This window comes from Polyodon spathula, chromosome 30 (genome assembly GCF_017654505.1).
Source record: "Polyodon spathula isolate WHYD16114869_AA chromosome 30, ASM1765450v1, whole genome shotgun sequence".
Lineage (NCBI taxonomy): Eukaryota > Metazoa > Chordata > Actinopteri > Acipenseriformes > Polyodontidae > Polyodon > Polyodon spathula.
In genome coordinates, this window is record NC_054563.1 from 8,478,424 (window position 1) to 8,497,597 (window position 19,174).

The 19,174-nt window shown below is 41.9% G+C and overlaps 1 protein-coding gene across 1 annotated transcript; it reads right to left on the reverse strand.

The window, feature by feature from the left end:
- Positions 1-2,030: 2,030 nt before the first annotated feature.
- On the reverse strand, positions 2,031-16,982 carry pdk3a (pyruvate dehydrogenase kinase, isozyme 3a). The gene is made up of 11 exons (XM_041233108.1): positions 16,598-16,982; positions 11,464-11,605; positions 9,217-9,288; positions 7,542-7,726; positions 5,716-5,805; positions 5,388-5,465; positions 4,900-4,976; positions 4,236-4,337; positions 3,744-3,857; positions 3,218-3,331; positions 2,031-2,708 (listed from the first exon to the last, which is right to left on the reverse strand). The coding sequence occupies exons 1-11, from the start codon at positions 16,701-16,703 to the stop codon at positions 2,565-2,567; spliced, it is 1,224 nt and encodes a 407-aa protein (XP_041089042.1). The 5' UTR covers positions 16,704-16,982; the 3' UTR covers positions 2,031-2,564.
- Positions 16,983-19,174: the final 2,192 nt, after the last annotated feature.

The following is a 19,174-nucleotide window of genomic DNA, read 5'->3' on the forward strand; positions in this document are numbered from 1 at the left end:
GGATTAAGCAAAAAAGGGGCTTAGAGTCTCCATTTCATTAGCCTGGCAGAGTGCAGTGGTTAAGAGAAATCAAATGTAGGTTTTTAGAAAATGTCGCTGAGCATAGAAAAAATGGGAACAATATGAAAACGCTGAAATGAAACCACCTAATGAGGCAGTATGGTGCAACACTATATTGTGTGCTTTGAATTATGTGGCTCACTTTCCCTTTTTGTATTATTAAAAACTTTGGTAAAGTAATCTTTCTTTTTTTATGCTAATATAGCACCTTCTGCTGTTGTATCCAAAGCAGCCCCAGTCCAGGACAGAGTGAGAGATGGGACTGTGGATCAGGAGAGCAAGGAAAAGGACCTGCTTTACTAGTCCCACTGCCCTCCTGCAGGATTCCAGGATCATGGTGCAGCTCTGTATAGCTGCAGTGAGGGATTCTTTAGAAGAACCCTCTGCTGCTCCTGGTTTGCATTCCAGCACTCCTGCTCCCAGTCTATCCCATTTCCAGGAGCCCAAGGCACAGAGCTCTCTTAATTCACTGCAGTCTGAAGATCCCTCAGGTTTCTGCTACATACACCTGGGGTACACTACAACCCAGGTCCTGAAGGTAAGGGGTGCAGAGACTTCAACCACCGTCCAGTAACCACAATCATACTTGCCTGCTGCATGGATAACTCTAGATTATATACAGTACTGGGACATCCAGCTTCAAAAATATTACAAAATCCAGCACTAGTGCAACTTCTCTTCTCATATTTGTTACGATTATATAAATATTCTGTTCTTACAATCTTAAAGGTGCTTTTGCCAACTGCGTGGCAGGCACGCTCTCAGACTTGGCTTTCCTGCCAATTCATTTTATCATATAAAATAAAAACGTACACCACAGCGATGAGCCTTACAGAAATCCATTTTGTCATCCTAATCATACATCAAGTGCAACAGGTTTCAGACATTTGTCCTTCAAAAAAAGGCAGCTATAGTGCTGAGAAAGTTTCAGAACCCCAATGATAATTATGGAAACTCCATAGTTTTACCATGATAGCCTTCTTGAATCAAAACCAGTCTTTTCTTAAATATCCAATAGGGTTTATATTAACCAATTCCATGTCTTTTGAAACAAAATGATGCAAGAATTAGACAAACAATGATTTAGAAAAACAGTTATTGATACTCATCAGTCTCGAAAGAGTTACAAAACCATTTCTAAGGATTTGGGGCTCCGCCAATCCACTGTCAGACAGTCTACAAATGGAGAAAGTTCAAGACCACAGTGACTCTACCCAGGAGAAATCATCCTACCAAAATCTCTCAAGAACAAACAGGAAAATCATCAAGGAAGTCACAAAGAACCCCAGAGTAACATCCAAGGATCTGCAGGCCACTCTCACCTTAGCTAATGTGCATGTTCATGATATCAGAAAAAGACTGAACAAGAATGATATTCATGGAAGGACAGCCAGGAGGAAACCACTGCTCTCTAAAAAGAACATTGCTGCCCGTCTGAAGTTCGCCAAAGAGCACATAGATGGAAAACAAACACTGCGTTCGAACAGAAGAACCTCATCCCAACCGTCAAGCATGGTGGTGGGAGTGTGATGATTTGGGGCTGCTTTGCTGCCTCAGGACCTGGACGGCTTGCCATCACTGACACAACCATGAGTTCCGCATTGTAGCAGAAGATTCTAGAGGAGAATGTGAGGCCATCCGTCCGTGAGCTGAAGCTGAACTGAAAGTGGGTCATGCAGCAAGACAATGATCCTAAACATACAAGCAGAACTACAAAAGAATGGCTGCAGGAGAAACATCATATTTCTTAATGCCCTAGTCAAAGTCTGGACCTAAACCTCATAAAAATGTTGTGGCAGGACCTGAAACAAGCTGTCCATGCAAGGAAGCCATCACATGTCACAGAGTTGAAGCAGTTCTGTAAGGAGGAATGGGCCAAAATTCCTCAAAACTGATGTGAGAGACTGACCAAAGGTTCACATACTTTTTCACACATGGATATTGAATGTTGAATCATTTGTGGATAAATGTTAAAAAAGTATCATGTTTTGTGTCATTTGTTTAATCAGGTTACCTATTATTAAGATCTATAATTAAGATCTAATAACATTTTGGTTTGAAATATGTGAAAATCCTAACTTTCTCACACTGCAAGTTGTTTAATTTAATTTTCATATCTTAAGTTTTAAGCCATGGGCATTATCTGCAGTGCTATGGTACACCCCACCCCCACAGAACAAACAGTATAATGGAACTTCCCCTGCCCGCTGTATAAAATTTCAAAGGATTGATAAAAACAAGAACAAAGCACGGGATAGAGGGAGGGGAGGAAGAGAGAGAGGAACAGGACAGGACCCCACCCGTAACACTCCACAACATCTCAGTGCCTCTCCCTGAATGTTTCACCTGGAGGTGACCTAGGTAATACTTCTTAATATGGAAACATCAACAATTACAAACACACTGGATGCTATTAATATTAGCTTATTAAAATCCGTATGGATCGAGCGCTCAGGCGATGGATTCTACGACGCAGAGGGAGAACCCGCCCTGGTGTTCTGGAGTTATCTGTTGGCTTTGTACTTGGAAGCATCTCTGGGCTCGCTGCTGGGGTTGCTCCAGTCGTCTGCCTCGGGCGAGGTCTGGTAGTGCCGCCACGCAGACTTGTTGAACACAGGGAGTCGCTCGAACGATTCGCTGGAAAGCGCCTGAAAAAACATGCAGGAGAGAAATGTTTTAATGCATCTAACATCCCGGCAATACTAAACACCATCACAAACCAAAGCAAGCCATCACAACACAGACTGAGGAGATGCAAATCGAGATTTATTTATTCTTCCCTCTTTCACTGAATACTGCATGTATAGTAATGTGTATAAAACTATAATTTAGGATTAGCATGTGTCATGGCAGCCACTGTGCTCATCAGAAGGAAGTCCCATATGTTCAGCTTTGTGCTTGTGGATGCTAATCCTTCTAACCTAAACAAGGAACGTTTCCTTGAGTATGGTGTCAAGGGTAGGTGCCGGGCTGGGGGACTCTGTATTTTTCTACCAACTATTGGAATCAATGCTCAGAAGATGATGTCCAATAAATCACATGTTCAGGTAAGCACAGAAGCGTGGAAATTCTACATTAGACGCCTGTTTACAAACTGTATAAATGCAGGTGTGTTCAAATTCACAAAAAACATTTCAAAAGGAGCAGCTGAAGTTACCTTCAGATAGATTACAGCGTCGGTCCCCACTCCCTCCATGGAGTATAGCTTGAGGTCCCCTTGGAAGTACCTGGCATACAGCCGAGAGATTGGCAAGCCGTAGCCAAAGCCAGCCTGCAAGACAAGTGACCGCGTGCAGGTGAGAGATGGGTGGGTGGGCTGGGGTGCTGGAAAGGTGCAACGGAGACAGATCCAGAACACCAAAATTCATAATGACTTTCCTATACTTGCACTGACAATCGCTGACTGGGAGACTGGAGAACTGGGTGAACACTGCATGCTCCCTACTTCTTAATGGACTGATATGAAAGGACGTAACTTTATAAACAGAAACGGGCAAATTGTTCACATTTCAGTTTCCCCAGCTGTGCCCACTTGGTGGAGATTACAAACTACCTGTACTACTATCCAAGTGGCTTCCAGCAGGTTTGCAATGGATCCAGCAGCACACACAATTCAACACTGCAACATCCTAAAACAGAAACAGTCAGCTTGAAGCTACAGTACTGACATGGACTCGTCTTACCAGGGGAGCAGCAGTGTTGGATGGCTCGAAGTTGGGTCTGGGGGCTGTGGAGTACATGTAGTTAAACAGGCGCTCAATCTTTCTCAGCGGGACACCTCCACCTTTATCACATATCTGCAAAACGAACAGGAAAGCATATTGTTCCTTCCCTTATAGATGCATGCACAATTCCTGATATAGTCACCCTAGAGACGCACAAGAGGCTTATTGAAGTGTGATCAGTAAATTCAGAGCAGATTGAGCAGGGGCCTGACTGTTCCAACTCCTGGCACCTGTTGATTTCAATAATGCATCTAAAACAAAGAGTTCAGAACCCCAGGACTGGGTGCAGGAGTTTCTAACCCTGTAATGAGATAATCAATTCTTGAGATATATGGAAACTACTAGTATAATATATTAACCCTCCCATCAGAAGGAATATGCACCCCCAACTGAAGAGAATTAGATCATTTAAAATGGGAAAAAAAGTGTTAAACAGAACGACCCACTAACCTTTATAGACAGATCCTCCTTTCCCAAGGTGACCATTGTTTTAATGGGGGGGATGCCTTCCCTTCTGCCTTCATGGAGCTCCACAGTGGCTCTCATTGAATTCTAAACAAAGGGCATTAGGCTTAGTGAGATCTAACAGATCCAGCAAAGGTTCGATACACTGCTAATATCTTGCAGAGAATGCACAGGTTACAAGCAGACCTAGGCACAGCGTGACATTTAAAATGCTCAATAGCCAGCGTTAATTACTACTGTTACAGCCCAGGAGCTCCTGCATACATTTGGGATCAGTGGCCATCACAGATCACAGGATCTCAATATGGGGTCCGGGGACCCCTGGAGGTCCTCACAAAAGTCAGAAAAAATCTGAACAAAAAAAAAAAAAAAAAAAAAAAAAAGTTTCAGACTCTGATCCAGGGTGGACATTTAATATTGTAGTACAGTCTGGATCTGGCTATTGCGGAGCAGCGATAAGCAGGAAAACTGGAATGTATATCCACCCGGGATGGGCTGAAGAGTGAGACCGATTGCCGTGCATGCCTCTGCTGTTCCACTGGGGGGCACTGCTAAGCAACAAGTCAATTCCGAGAGTAATAAAGAGGTAGGCGTGTGTGCATGTGAGCTTTTAACAAACATAGCCTTCACCTAAAAGGTTTTCACTTGCCTTGAACAACTCAAACAGCATGTGGAAGAGATGGGACGGCACATAAACCACTTGGATGTTCTTTTCAGGTGCCTTAGCTGTAAGACAAAAAACGCACTTCAGTAGATAACCCAGTAAACCCTGCGGATTCTCTTGTACTTAAAGACTGTTTCTTTAATGTCTAGCCCTGCTGTGCATGTTATCTGGTATAACACAGTATGTATATTATCGGTTAAGTAAATATAGTGCTAATAACATCAGATCGTGCCTCACCACCTGTATTCTACCTGCCGTTTTCAAAGTATTTGTGCCGAGTCTCACACAGATGTTTAATTAGCCAAAAAGGTCACAGAATCCTAACCAGTGTGAGACGTTATGAGCAGAGGAATCAGTATACTTACCATTGAATTATTCATGTTCCAGAGGATACAACATAAAGGAATCAGAATACTTACCATTGAATTCTTCGATTTCCAGAGGACACAACACAAAGGAATCAGAATACTTACCATTGAATTCTTCGATTTTCAGCTCGGGCGCTGCCATGTAGTATTGCTCACAAAGCATCTTCGCAGTCTCATAGGCATCTGGAATGAATATTTGTCAAGACATTTGCTCTAATGCTTTTCACAGAAAAGTTCCCAAAACATACCATTTTTTCTTGCTCTTTTTTTTTTTTTTTGCAATGCTTCTGTGACCTCAAACAACATCGTCTCCTGCTGTAGGTTGTTGTGTAAAACTGAACACCATTGTAGGACAGGTTTTAACATGCACTAAAAGTCCATGAAGAAATCCTAAGAAATGTAATGACTGCATGCAAAGAGAAGGAGAGCTTACCCTTAACAACTTCGGCCACATTGCAGGTGGGATCGATGCTTCCAATATGTTTGGGGTGTGCTGGATTTGTGTCATTACCAAAGAGCAGTGCTGAAATAAAAAATGAGATACACATCAATGCTTTGCCCTTTCATCATGGGACCCATCCACCCATGCATACCCAGCCCACTGCCTTTAAAATCTAAAGGCAGAAAGATCAGTAATGCCCCATTTCCAATGTCTGGCAATCCCGGCTACGGCAACAAGACAGGGTGTGTCCACGGCAACAAAACAGAGTGTGTCCACAGCTCCCCCCAAGCAGCTGAGTACAGCTATCTGGTCAGGTTTTGAATCTCATACTCTATGTAGGCAAACTGGCTCCAAAGGAAGTGCTTCATCACGTAGCCAGGAGGTGCGTGCAGAATAGAAACCGACAGGGAGATCTCTACATTGTTTTTTTTCACAGGTACAATAAGAAACCGACAGGGAGATCTCTACATTGTTTTTTTTCACAGGTACAATAAGAAACCGACAGGCAGATCTCTACATTGTTTTTTTTCACAGGTACAATAAGAAACCGACAGGCAGATCGCTACATTGTTTTTTTTCACAGGTACAATAAGAAACCGACAGGCAGATCTCTACATTGTTTTTTTTCACAGGTACAATAAGAAACCGACAGGCAGATCGCTACATTGTTTTTTTTCACAGGTACAATAAGAAACCGACAGGCAGATCTCTACATTGTTTTTTTTCACAGGTACAATAAGAAACCGACAGGGAGATCGCTACATTGTTTTTTTTCACAGGTACAATAAGAAACCGACAGGGAGATCGCTACATTGTTTTTTTTCACAGGTACAATAAGAAACAGACAGGGAGATCGCTACATTGGTTTTTTTCACAGGTACAATGACTGTGCAGAAGACTTGAAGACCGAATATAAAAACAATGGCAGCGGCTTTTGGGAAAGAAGAAACAAAATCTCTTTTAACAGTTTGGGCTGATGCTGAAATACAGAGGCAGTTAACGGGACCTTGTGGCAGAGCAAAGATCTGCCATTTATAAATTGGCAGGGATGGGGTTAATTTCCCCTACCTGCCTGGGTTTATTATGTTCAGGTGGCTGGGGTTGCTTAGATGATCAGATGATTAACTTAATTAACGATCAATCAGCGCCCAGCCACCTGACATAAAAGGAGGCCTCTACTTCTCATTCGGGGGAGGAGAGAGCTGAGGAAGCAGGTTGGTGGTTTTTGGTTGTTTTGTATTTTTGAAATTTTGTATCCAGTGAAGGCCTTGCCCAGCCTGGAAACCTTTATTTTGTAAGTTTTGCTTGGCCTTTTGTTATGTGTTTTAAATACTGTTATTTTTGCCCTTGTGTGTTTTTTTTTTTTTTTTTTTTTTTTTGTGTTTATTTATAATAAGTGTATTTTTTTTTTTTTTTGAACTGCAGTCTGTCTCTGGGCCTCTATCCACTCACCAGCCTGCCACAGGCCTTTCAATGCATCTGTGTTTAAAATCGTATGCAGTGCCAGAATGAAAACAGCAATGAATGGTCTTTCAATTTGAGCTTCCATTGAATGGACTGCTTTGTTCTAAACGCAGCGTTACTGCCGGCACTTTAAAACAAAACTCAACACCAAAGCCTGTAGCACCAAGCATTGGGAATGAGACATTAGTGCCAACAGCCACTCGCAGACAACCCCGGACTGCTGCAAAGGCAGAGAGGATGGCGTGCCAAATTCAAACTCTCTGGTGGTTTTGTGGTGTGTTGATAAGTCACTCCGGGTCAAGCCCATTTTGCCTATGCATTCCTAGGTGCAGACGGACTCTCAGAAGACTCACTGTGCTGGTTAATCAGCATCCTGAAGGAGATGCGGTTGGTGTAGAAGCGGTCCAGGAAGTACTGGATGTTGCTGCTGACAAAGGGGTCGAAGCCGTACTTCTCCTTGTACTCAATCACGCCCTGCGCCATGGTGGGGACCACGTCATTGTGGCGGTTCCGGATCTGAATCAGAATGTCCAGGAAACTGAGAGAACAAACAAACCAATCAATCAAACACGCGTCGCATCACTCCCGCTTACACCTCTTATTATCACAGCAATGAAGAGTCCCGAACACCACGATACAACGAGTCAGCGGGGACAAACATCTATCCCGCTGTTTGTGATCACACTCCGGATCGTCTCACTCATACAATCGATTATCCCCTGATACCAATTTGGAAACAAAAGCATAGGATTAGAAGGTTTGCATGAAGTTGTGGTGCAGTTTAGAAACGTTCTGACATATAAAAGCACAGTAGCACAATATAGGAGACAGGAGACTGCAATGTGCATATTCACAGCTTCCTTTTGAGGAAAACAAAGTGCTGTAATGTGTTATTAATGAACAGTATTGTATCGTACTATATTTGAGTTCCACAGCAAGCCAGTATTATTTGTTGCATCAACACTCCTGAGTTATTAGTGAACTACGCCTATGCCACTATTTATGCTCTGTGGTATTTTAAATAACTAGCAAGTTGAATCTCATCATCTCTTCATCTACATGCAGGCAGCTGGAGAGAGACACGTCTAAAGCAACAGAAGGGCTGACAGACCAACTGCAATTTGGGCACAGGACATATCCAACGACTCTCTACAAGTAACTTTGAAATGCATGAATAACCTTAAGATTTCTCTTTGGGATGGGGTGTGGGAGTTTATATACTTTGCACTAGAATCAAATTCACAGAGAGTGCATCCACTGGAACCAGAGACATGATCCTAATGGAAAGCGCAGGAACATCCATGACAACAGACCAGTAATGGATTATTTATTACCGCAAGGACTTATCATGACGGCCCCTGGCATGAATTTAGCATTGACAAAAAAAAAAAAAAAAATTTAAAAAAAACAGTAAAAACGTTCAAAACAAAACTGTTAAGTGTTGTTCTCAGTCATTTTTTCTATGTATCCGCTGTGAACAACCGCCAAATAGACAAGCTTTTGTTTAACCTCGGCTTTATCAGTCTTCTGCAAAGGACAGCTAGATTGTAGGACATGAGCAATCGCAACTTCGGAAATCCGGAACAGTAAAGGAGTGCCAAGGAATGTTTGAGATATCTTTCTTCTACTTATTAGCACTGGCAAGATTCTCACTGGTCACTTCTAAGATATTTTGTATTGTATTGTATGCCTCAGGTTGAAATATGTAGATATTTGTAGATATCAAAGTTACTGTTACTGCTGCTTCCTGGTACAAAATCACTTTGTTTCATTCCATAAAATATTTAGATCCAGTATCAAAAGTATGAAAAACCAAAATATCTTGGCCACAAAGTGGGGCAGCGATGAAGCTGCTAATGCTGTTCACAGCACAGAAAATAGTTTTAAACACGTTCGAGATTGTCTTTGAAAGAATGCATTTTTTTTTGCAAATCTCCATTTAGTGGCTTCTCTTTAAGACACAATGCGTTTCATGCTGTGCTGGTTCAATCTTTCAGCTTATCACATTTTTACAAATCTGACACTTACTCTTCCAATACTTGAGGATCCTCTGGGCTCCTGGTTTCATATTCCAGAATGTCCAAAAAGCTCTGCATGTACCTGAGGGGAACACACAAGATATTAGAAAAAAAAATGAAGTGGTGAAAAGAATCAAAGCATACACTGGATCCTTTTACCTTCCTTACACAGGTTTATACACCTAGAGCTTGAGCTTTTCAGCTTTTATTTTCCAAATCTCTGCTATCAGTGTACACTCTGTACTGGGTATTTTATGCTGAAAATCTTTCAGGACAATTCTGTTAAATGAGTGAAAATAACAAAAGCACAATGTAAATAAAATAAACAACTGCAAGAATGAAATGCAATTAGGAGCAGTGATGAGAAATTAACCTAATTTGTCATGTCTGTTTGAAATAAAAACAAGGAGAAACAGAATCAGGCTCAGTCAAGACATGAAGGTAAAAAACAAATAACATTGTTTTGTAATTAACAGCTTTTTCTGTGTTTAATTAGGAAACAAAATCAGTTAAGAAGGGACATCATGTGATCAAAGAATAAATAAATAAATACTTCAAGTCATACAAGCAGAGACATATTATTCCCATCTGTACGGAAAGCAGCAGGACTCTGTAAGCATTATGACCGTTAATGATCCAGCAATGCAGCAGACCCATGAAATTCACTCCTGTCTCGACAGCAGTTTAATGAGACATGCAAGAGAGACAAAAACATCTCGCTGGACTTCGCATGTGTCATTTCCCTCCCATTGAAAACCATACACTTAGCGTACCAAGCGTCTGTGTGCAGTAAGATTAAGGAGACCAAGAGGTAAACTCCGGTTCCCATGGTCATTGTTTCAAATGCAATAAGAAGCCATGTTGTTGTCCCTTCCAATTAACTTCTTGTAACACGTGCCCATACAAAGATTAATCAAATTCAGTTGAGCAGATCCCAAGATACAAGCGCCAATAGAGCAGCAAATCCAGTGACAGTTAGGAAAAATACTGTCAAAGTACATTTATATTTTAATAGAAATGTCAGAACAGTACAAGGAAACAGAGATTGGTGGATGAGAGTTCTGATTTCTCTTCCTTTAGCCATTTACATGCACAATCTAATGAAATTCAAACTCCATATTTGTGGAATCAATTCCGAATCATCAATACACCTTGCATGTGAAACCATTTGGAGTTGCAATCGGGTTTGGGGATTTGACTGGATTCAAGTGGGCACAGGTTCAGAAACATTGATTCCTCCAAACCCGGAGTTTGGCATGTAAACTGGACATATTGAAACAAATAGACAGCACAGTGGTAACAGGCACTGTGCTGTGAAGTGCTAAACCCAGGTCTGCTCTGATCATTGCACAACACAGAGCTGGACCAGGCTCACTCGGCATGCATTACACAGCCAGGGCAGGCCTGCTCTGCTCATTGCACAACACAGAGCTGGACCAGGCTCACTCGGCATGCATTACACAGCCAGGGCAGGCCTGCTCTGCTCATTGCACAACACAGAGCTGGACCAGGCTCACTCGGCATGCATTACACAGCCAGGGCAGGCCTGCTCTGCTCATTGCACAACACAGAGCTGGACCAGGCTCACTCGGCATGCATTACACAGCCAGGGCAGGCCTGCTCTGCTCATTGGCACAGAGCTGGACCAGGCTCACTCAGCATGCATTACACAGCCAGGGCAGGCCTGCTCTGCTCATTGCACAGCACAGAGCACCAGAGCTGGACCAGGCTCACTCACTCAGCATGCATTACACAGCCAGGCAGGCCTGCTCTGCTCATTGCACAGCACAGAGCTGGACCAGGCTCACTCAGCATGCATTACACAGCCAGGGCAGGCCTGCTCTGCTCATTGCACAGCACAGAGCTGGACCAGGCTCACTCAGCATGCATTACACAGCCAGGCAGGCCTGCTCTGCTCATTGCACAACACAGAGCTGGACCAGGCTCACTCAGCATGCATTACACAGCCAGGGCAGGCCTGCTCTGCTCATTGCACAACACAGAGCTGGACCAGGCTCACTCGGCATGCATTACACAGCCAGGGCAGGCCTGCTCTGCTCATTGCACAACACAGAGCTGGACCAGGCTCACTCAGCATGCATTACACAGCCAGGGCAGGCCTGCTCTGCTCATTGCACAACACAGAGCTGGACCAGGCTCACTCGGCATGCATTACACAGCCAGGCAGGCCTGCTCTGCTCATTGCACAGCACAGAGCTGGACCAGGCTCACTCAGCATGCCACATTACTAGCTTACCAGGTCTGCACCAGCCTCACGGAGGGCCTGCTCAGCAGCTTGTCTGGAAGCAGGTTCACCTCCCTCATGGTGTTCGCCAGCCGGACCGGGAGCTCCTTCCGCAAGAACATGTAGGACGTTTTCTCACAGGCATTGTTCCTGCCTGCAAGAAGAAGAATGAGCAAATAAAACCACCAGCCTCAGTATACCCTTCCTACAGCTCTGACCAAACGTTTTGCACCACCCTATAGAATTAACTCATTTAACTTCATAAAGTCAAACATAACCTGCTGAATATTATTACCCTAACATATTAAATTACATACCGCTTTGTAGTTTTCCCATATGCTTACATAAAAACTGAAAAATGTGACATTTTGAAATCTAACATAAAATACTGTACTACTATTACACGAAAATAAGCAAGTTTTCTTTACTCTACGTTGCTAGAAAAGGCCTCACAGAACACCCGAGAGTGGTCAGTAATATTGCAGCATAGAAAGTAGACTGGTCACTGTTGCAAGCAATGAGGGTCAGCCTCAGACAGCACTTCTCCTTAAAACCCACCACACACAACCCTCCGCCCCCTAGAAATAAGAAAAAAAAACAATAGGGAACAAGTGACTATCCCATGGGACTCCAGCCCAGTTACATGCAATTTCCATGACTCTGCAGACAGATGGAAAATACCAAGTCTGTGTGGCAGCAAACACTTCCACTCCTGACATCCTTTCAATAGGCTATAATTAGACAACTCTATCAAAGCAACCAAGCAAGTTTTAAGTTGCACACCCAAACTGCACCATCAAACCAATTCTTTTTTTACAGGTGATCTGCCAGAATGACATTTCTGTACGTGAAGTCCCTACTGTAGTTGGGAGTCTAAAATCTAAAAGATGCATAGCCAAGTTTAAGCCACTCTCTAGAACACACCACCCCTTACATACATATGGAAGTAACTAAAGGACACCAAGAGTCACCCTTTGAATCAAAATGCATTTACTGTGCAGCAGTCAATCATACACGGGGGGCAAAGGCTTGTCCTGTTGTGCACACAAGGGTCTGATATAGCTTGTTATGCTACAGCACAATTAACTGTCCTTTGTCAGTCACAGAGGGAATTTAATGAACGGCTTTGCACTGAAAGAGAGAGAATCTCATAACTGAAAACAAAGATGGCAAGCCAGCTGTAAACACCATGCATCATACAATCACAGGCTATTAATGTATTGTTTTTGTTTAGTTTTTTGACACCAAAGGCAGTTGTCAGTAATATCGCAGTATAGAAAGTGCACTGGCCGCTGTTCCAAAACATTCAGTTTTGTCGTTTTGGTTTCAATACAATTAACCAAGAAGGATTATGCCCACAAGAAGCCAAGCCCAGGAATGTGATCATACCTGGTTTCAGAAATGGCGATCAGTACTGGGCAGGAGTGGGAAGAAAAGTTTCCCACGATTAATGCTTGTACCACTTACATATTGGAGCGTGATCAAATGACAAAAGCAACCAGCATGAAAAAGTTGCATCTTGGTGGCAGATTAGCCTTTCACATGTGTCCTCGAGCAAGATGCTGCTCTGCCTAACAACAACTGTAACTGAAATGCCATGTTCACCCCCTGCTGTGGATGCATACAAACTGTTACCTACCAGCCACGAACCCGTGAGACTACAACACCAAATAGAGGAGCAGAACTAAAAACAAGCATGTCATCAGAAAAGACCTTTCCATTATGGTCTTAGAATACGACTCACAGAATGGGTTAAAGATTAAATCAGATTCTGGTTAAATTTCTACTTGGACAGTAAGGTGATAAAGATATTTCTGGTCACATTGTCCTTACTAGGACAAGGCTGACCTCCAAGACATTTTTAAACAGGTGTTGGCCTCTTCTTCGATGTCCAGTTCTACCATGAAAGGTATTTGCCATTTAGGATGGATCATTGTTTTTATGTTAAACATCTTGACAAACCAGAAATAAAACAGGTTTTCTTAGGAAATTACAGTTGATCTTATGAGGGTTATAAAAACTGGTTACTTCAAAGAGAAACTGGATTGAAGCAGATGCTTTGAAGCTAGGGTTAGAACAAATGGACAATCAACCAAGTGATAAGAGATCTGTCTCTTTTTCTGATTGGTTTAAGGAAAAATCATGATGTCATTGAGACTGTATTTAAACTGAGAATACTGAAATGTTCTTTGTATTGCTCTGATCTGTGCTTGGAAAGAGGAAACCTGCAAACTGCTGTCACCATGTAACCTTTAAGATGTCTGGTTGTAACTTTACAACTCAGAAGTTTAATCTTCAATAAACTATACTTATCTGAAAGCCAAAAGAAGCAGCTCTCGACTTCTCTTCCTTTTTTTTTTTTTTTATGTCTTAAATTCAACATTAAGGTATTGGGTTTGCTTTCTTTTGGATTCAAGCAAGGACCCAGAACCAGTCCACCAGATCTTTAAAAAGGACCTGCTTCCCTTCCAAGCACGAGTTTACCAATAGGAGTTGTTGGTTGCTTTTATTTATTTTTTTAATCTTAAAATCATAACAATCCGTGATTGATTAAACGCAGTCCTCTCTTGGTACAGCACACTTCAAGTTCCCCAAAGTGTGCACTCACTTCTATCTATATTTGTTAATCAGTAATTAGGGTTAACTGCAGCAGTTTATTAACAAAGATCTCGACAGATAATCTGGCAGCAGATGATTCATTTCACGTGAATGGAAATAAAATGCGAGAGCACACAGAACACTTTTGGTTATTATTGAGTGCATTGAAAAATCTCTTTTCAGATGCCACAGTCCTTTGCAGCTCTCATCTTCCATCAGCGAACGCTAAAAGTTTCCCAAAAACTAGTAAAAACTTAGCAAAGTGTAAATAAGCATAGTAAAAGCATGCAAAGCCCAGCTTAGTGTGAGAAACATATCTGAAAACATGGAAAATCATTGTAAACCATGGTAAATGCATAGGACCATGAGATAAACATGGGAAAAGCACAGAAATACTGTTGTAAACTTTTATAAGGGATTCCAAGAAAACTAAAAAAATAGCACATCTGTATACTGAATGGTTACCTGAAACTAATGGCAAGCACGAGACTTTTGTGTTGATGGGTCGATCTTAATACCCAGAAGTTTGATCACAAAGTCCTGGGCTTCCCTGTACCAATGACTTATCCTTATAACAAGTTACACAGTCCTGGATGATCCCAGTGCTGTATGCAGGTCTCCCCTTTCGAAGCCTTTTAGCAAGAAGGGCTGTGCAGAACAATGGGATATCCAAGAGACCACACCCTTAACTGCAGGTAACTGATAAACTCTAGGCAAACTTCCATACAGTCTTGCAGTTAGGAGCTCGAAACAACCCCGTCAATGCAGGAAACAGGTGTCTAGTCCAATTAATACTAAAGCACTGCCCACTGTACTGCATGTCCCTAATCCTCCTGACCGTGGTTTACAGCTGACCTTTTCCACTCAGAGCGATCAGTTACACTTGCCCTTACGATGGTGCCATGAAACAGCTTCTGTTAGGAGAACGGAATCACTGACTTCTATATTTATACCTTACAGACAAAATCAGAGCCATCCGCAACATGAAGAGGAGCCCACCCTGATCTACAGGCTCTGCACAGCATGGCAAAGGAAAAACAGGAGGGCGATCAAGTTTCCAAGTTGTGTTTGTTTGTTTTTGTAAAAACCATGAGCTTTTAGCACAAAATAAGCAGGTACAGAAGGAGGTCCCTCCTGCTATGAAGCCTCCAGAATGCTTGCTTATGAACAAAACTGTGTCCTACTCCAGTCAGGCAGACAGGTGTAACAGGCAGTGCTGCCTGATGCACTGCCTTTACAGATTCTCACCCAGCACTTTCGCACAGCGGCCAAGACTTTGACTTGCAGTGTGCGGTTCCAGCCCTGTTCTAAATTGAACTATTTAAACCTGAATCCAGTAAGTATCAATAAGTAGTTAATTATATAACTATCTGTTAAACCTGAAAACTGTGACTGGATACCGCTGGTCTACACACACACACACACATATTAGATAATTGACAGTCACACCACACAGCTTCTGTCAAAAGCTATCATCATCAAACATTTAAGCATAAACCAAAAAAAAAAACAATAATAATAATAATAATAATAATACTCAAATCTCTTAACTGCAGCACATGTTAACATGGAGCCAAATGCAGTGCCAGCGGTGTTTTGATAGGTTTGCAGGAATGTGTGAATGTTCGATTTCTATAAAACCAATTTCTAGAAGTATTAGTAGGTGCTTGCCCAGTTCATCAATGAAGAAGTGATTAATTCATTATCATTTATTTATATTAATTTGTAAAGAGGATCCATCATTATCACCATCAAAGTGTGACCCCACTCCATGTGTGTGTGTAGGTACAGCGCTCTGTTTAATATGTGGCACCTGAGATGTATAGATAGATAGCGATAGATCTCTCTCTCTCTCTCTCTCTCTCTCTCTCTCTCTCTATATATATATATATATATATATATATATATATATATATATATATATATATATATATATATATATATATAACACACAATCACACTAGCTGAAGTATCCGGCATTGCCAAGGGAAATTTAATATTTCATGCATGACAAATTGGGGAACTAATATATGGTTTCATATAAGTTACTGATCTTGGGTGTTGCACAATGTGCTCAGACCCCTTTCCCTTTTTTTAAAAAATGTTGTTCGTTTTATTTTACTTTTTGTTTTGTTTTGTGGTTTTCTTTAATTTGAGATACATGGCTACTGTAGTGATCCAGCAGTGGGGCTACTAAATAAAGTACCCTGGGGGTCAAAATCATGGATCCAAACGCAGCCCTCGACCTTCCCCTGGATGAAAGAGGAGGCCGTGTGCAGTTTGGCTGCACTGGCTCCTGCGGGTCCCAATGCATAAAGGAACCGACAGACACACTCTCTTCTTTATATGTTAAGAAGATTAAGAAGATACAGAGAAAGAGAGAGAGAGGTGTTCAGTACAGCAACAAGTAACTAACTAGCACTTGCACTTTAACTGTACTGATATGCCATCAATGCTGCATATAACTGAGTATGAAATGTTATATAACCGTGGAATCACCACGACACTCATTTAATAAAGATAACTGTTAGTGAAAGTTTATACTTACCGAAATCCAGAAACTGTTTTATAGACAGTGGCGATGGGGAAAACCTGGAGTAATATTCAATTTGCTTTGGAGCCTTGTTTTTCAAGAGGAACCCAAACAGCCTCATAGCTGACTTTGTGCTTCATTCAAATGAAGCTATTAAAATGACATAAAAACAAACGACGTGAACAGCACAGAATGAAACTCAGATATATAAACGCAGGTAAAGAAAGACGAACGAGGACGTGCAGTTTAACATGATGCTCAGACTTCTTCCAGGCACAATGGGTAGCAGCTGCCTTGGTAAACCCAGCTGTTGGTTTGAAATCCTGTGCTGTCAATGCTGATGCCTCTTCGCGTGTCTCTGTTACATTGTTGCAACAACCTGCACGTACAAACAAATCCGAGTCAATCATCCCTTTGAAAAACAACACAAGGACAAGCCCCTGGCTTCTTTTCATTGGAGCTGAGCCCTCTGTACTGGAAGCAGGAAGAGAGCCGCTGTTCTTGGTGTTGGACAGCGCGCTTGTCAGTCAGTAAATGTATCCTGCGCGTCACTCTGTACGAGTTAGGCTGTGAGTGACGTTATAACCGAAAGCACCGGCTGTGCCAGGCGGTCTTACACGTTTTTTGAAGGGGACCCAAGCCTATCTGCTCGCCGTCCACAAAACAGAGGCGGGAACCCCGGGTGATTAATGTAAGGGTGATACGGGGGCGTTTGTTTGTTCTGTTTAACTAATTAAACAAAAGCTGCCTGACACAAAGAAATGACATTTAACCTGAAAATTCAATTGTAACGCAGGAATAAGATCCTGTAGCAGTGCCAGTCTTTGGCTGACAAAGGATGCACTGAAGCCGGGTGACCAAGTCTGAGTCGGAATGTAACTATAGGGAAAGAACGGCGAGGGGCAATCAGCAATCGTGATATATAAAATCATGAGAGAGTCTGAAAACGTATTTGAGTATAACAGGTTGACTACAATACAAAACGTTAGGGTATATTATACAGGATGTCATACCTGTGGTTCCCTGAAATAGAAGTGTATCCATTACCGTACCGATTGTCTCAACAAAAAAGATGCAGGCACGCATGAGCAGCCGGTACACAATACATTCATGAATACGAAATAAACCTTAAAAATAACTGATCAAATATAACCAATTTATCACGCGCAAAGGAGCTGCAAATACTGCAAGCTTTGTACGCTCTGCATGCATCACTCAGTCATGCACTGTAATATAACACTTAAATTAACCCTTAAATGATAAGTACTCAGACATATTACACTATGCAGTAACTGCTGTAGAGAGGGGGTTTTGTTTCAAGATATGCAAAAAAAAAAGGGGGGGGGGGGTGTTATACAAAATGTTTATAAAGAAAACAACTGTGCTGTGAACAAATAAGAACATAAGAAAGTTTACAAACGAGAGGAGGCCATTCAGCCCATCTTGCTCGTTTGGTTGTTAGTAGCTTATTGATCCCAAAATCTCGTCAAGCATCTTCTTGAAGGATCCCAGGGTGTCAGCTTCAACAACATTACTGGGGAGTTGGTTCCAGACCCTCACGATTCTCTGTGTAAAAAAAGTGCCTCCTATTTTCTGTTCTGAATACCCCTTTGTCTAATCTCCATTTGTGACCCCTGGTCCTTGTTTCTTTTTTCAGGTCGAAAAAGTCCCTTGGGTCGACATTGTCAGTACCTTTTAGAATTTTGAATGCTTGAATTAGGTCGCCGCATAGTCGTCTTTGTTCAAGACTGAACAGATTCAATTCTTTTATGATACAAAAAGATCTAAGTCAAACAATGCGCATATGGGCTGAAACACCCCTCTAATTTTTAATGTACCAGGCACTACTCTTAAACAAAAGACTTGGTCATTTCAATCTCCATGTATAGTCTGCAATCCTCCCTGTACTTTCCAGACCCTGTGTGCTCCCCTACAGCAGGACCTGGCCATGCTACACTGATAATCTTGGATTACAACACATACCCCTGTTATTTTATTATTTTAATGTGTTACAGATTACTTATCCTGCAATATATTCTGTGTGATTCTCTGTTGTGTTTCTGCGTAGATGAATTATACCATGATCTATTCCAGAAACAGATTAGTATATTTCAGGCAGAAACTGTACAAAAGTAGACATCAGACTTGTTCTTTTTAAAATCCCTGGCATTGTGGTTCCTACACACTAGCAAAGTCACAAATTACACATCTTCATAAAGTAATATCATTACTGTGGTTCACGTATGCATTTACACGCAAGTGCAAACTCAAATTGAACTTAAACAAACTGTAGAAAAGGGGTATTGTACATTTACAGTCCTCATAACAGAACATACTAGGATCACTGCAAAACACAACTTTGATCGCTGTGATGAACATTTACGTTCCAAATTGGGCCAGTGTTTGGAAAGTGTAAAAGCACATCTACATTTGTATCCCTATGCCGCTGTTTTCACGTCTCACTGCTAAAGTCTTCTCTTGTTGCTCAACCAATGAGCACTGAAAAAGACAGAGATTTGTGACGCATGCCAAAATGAAACCTAATAAGAATGAAAGCTCGGCCAATCAACATGCAGTGATTATACTGACTTT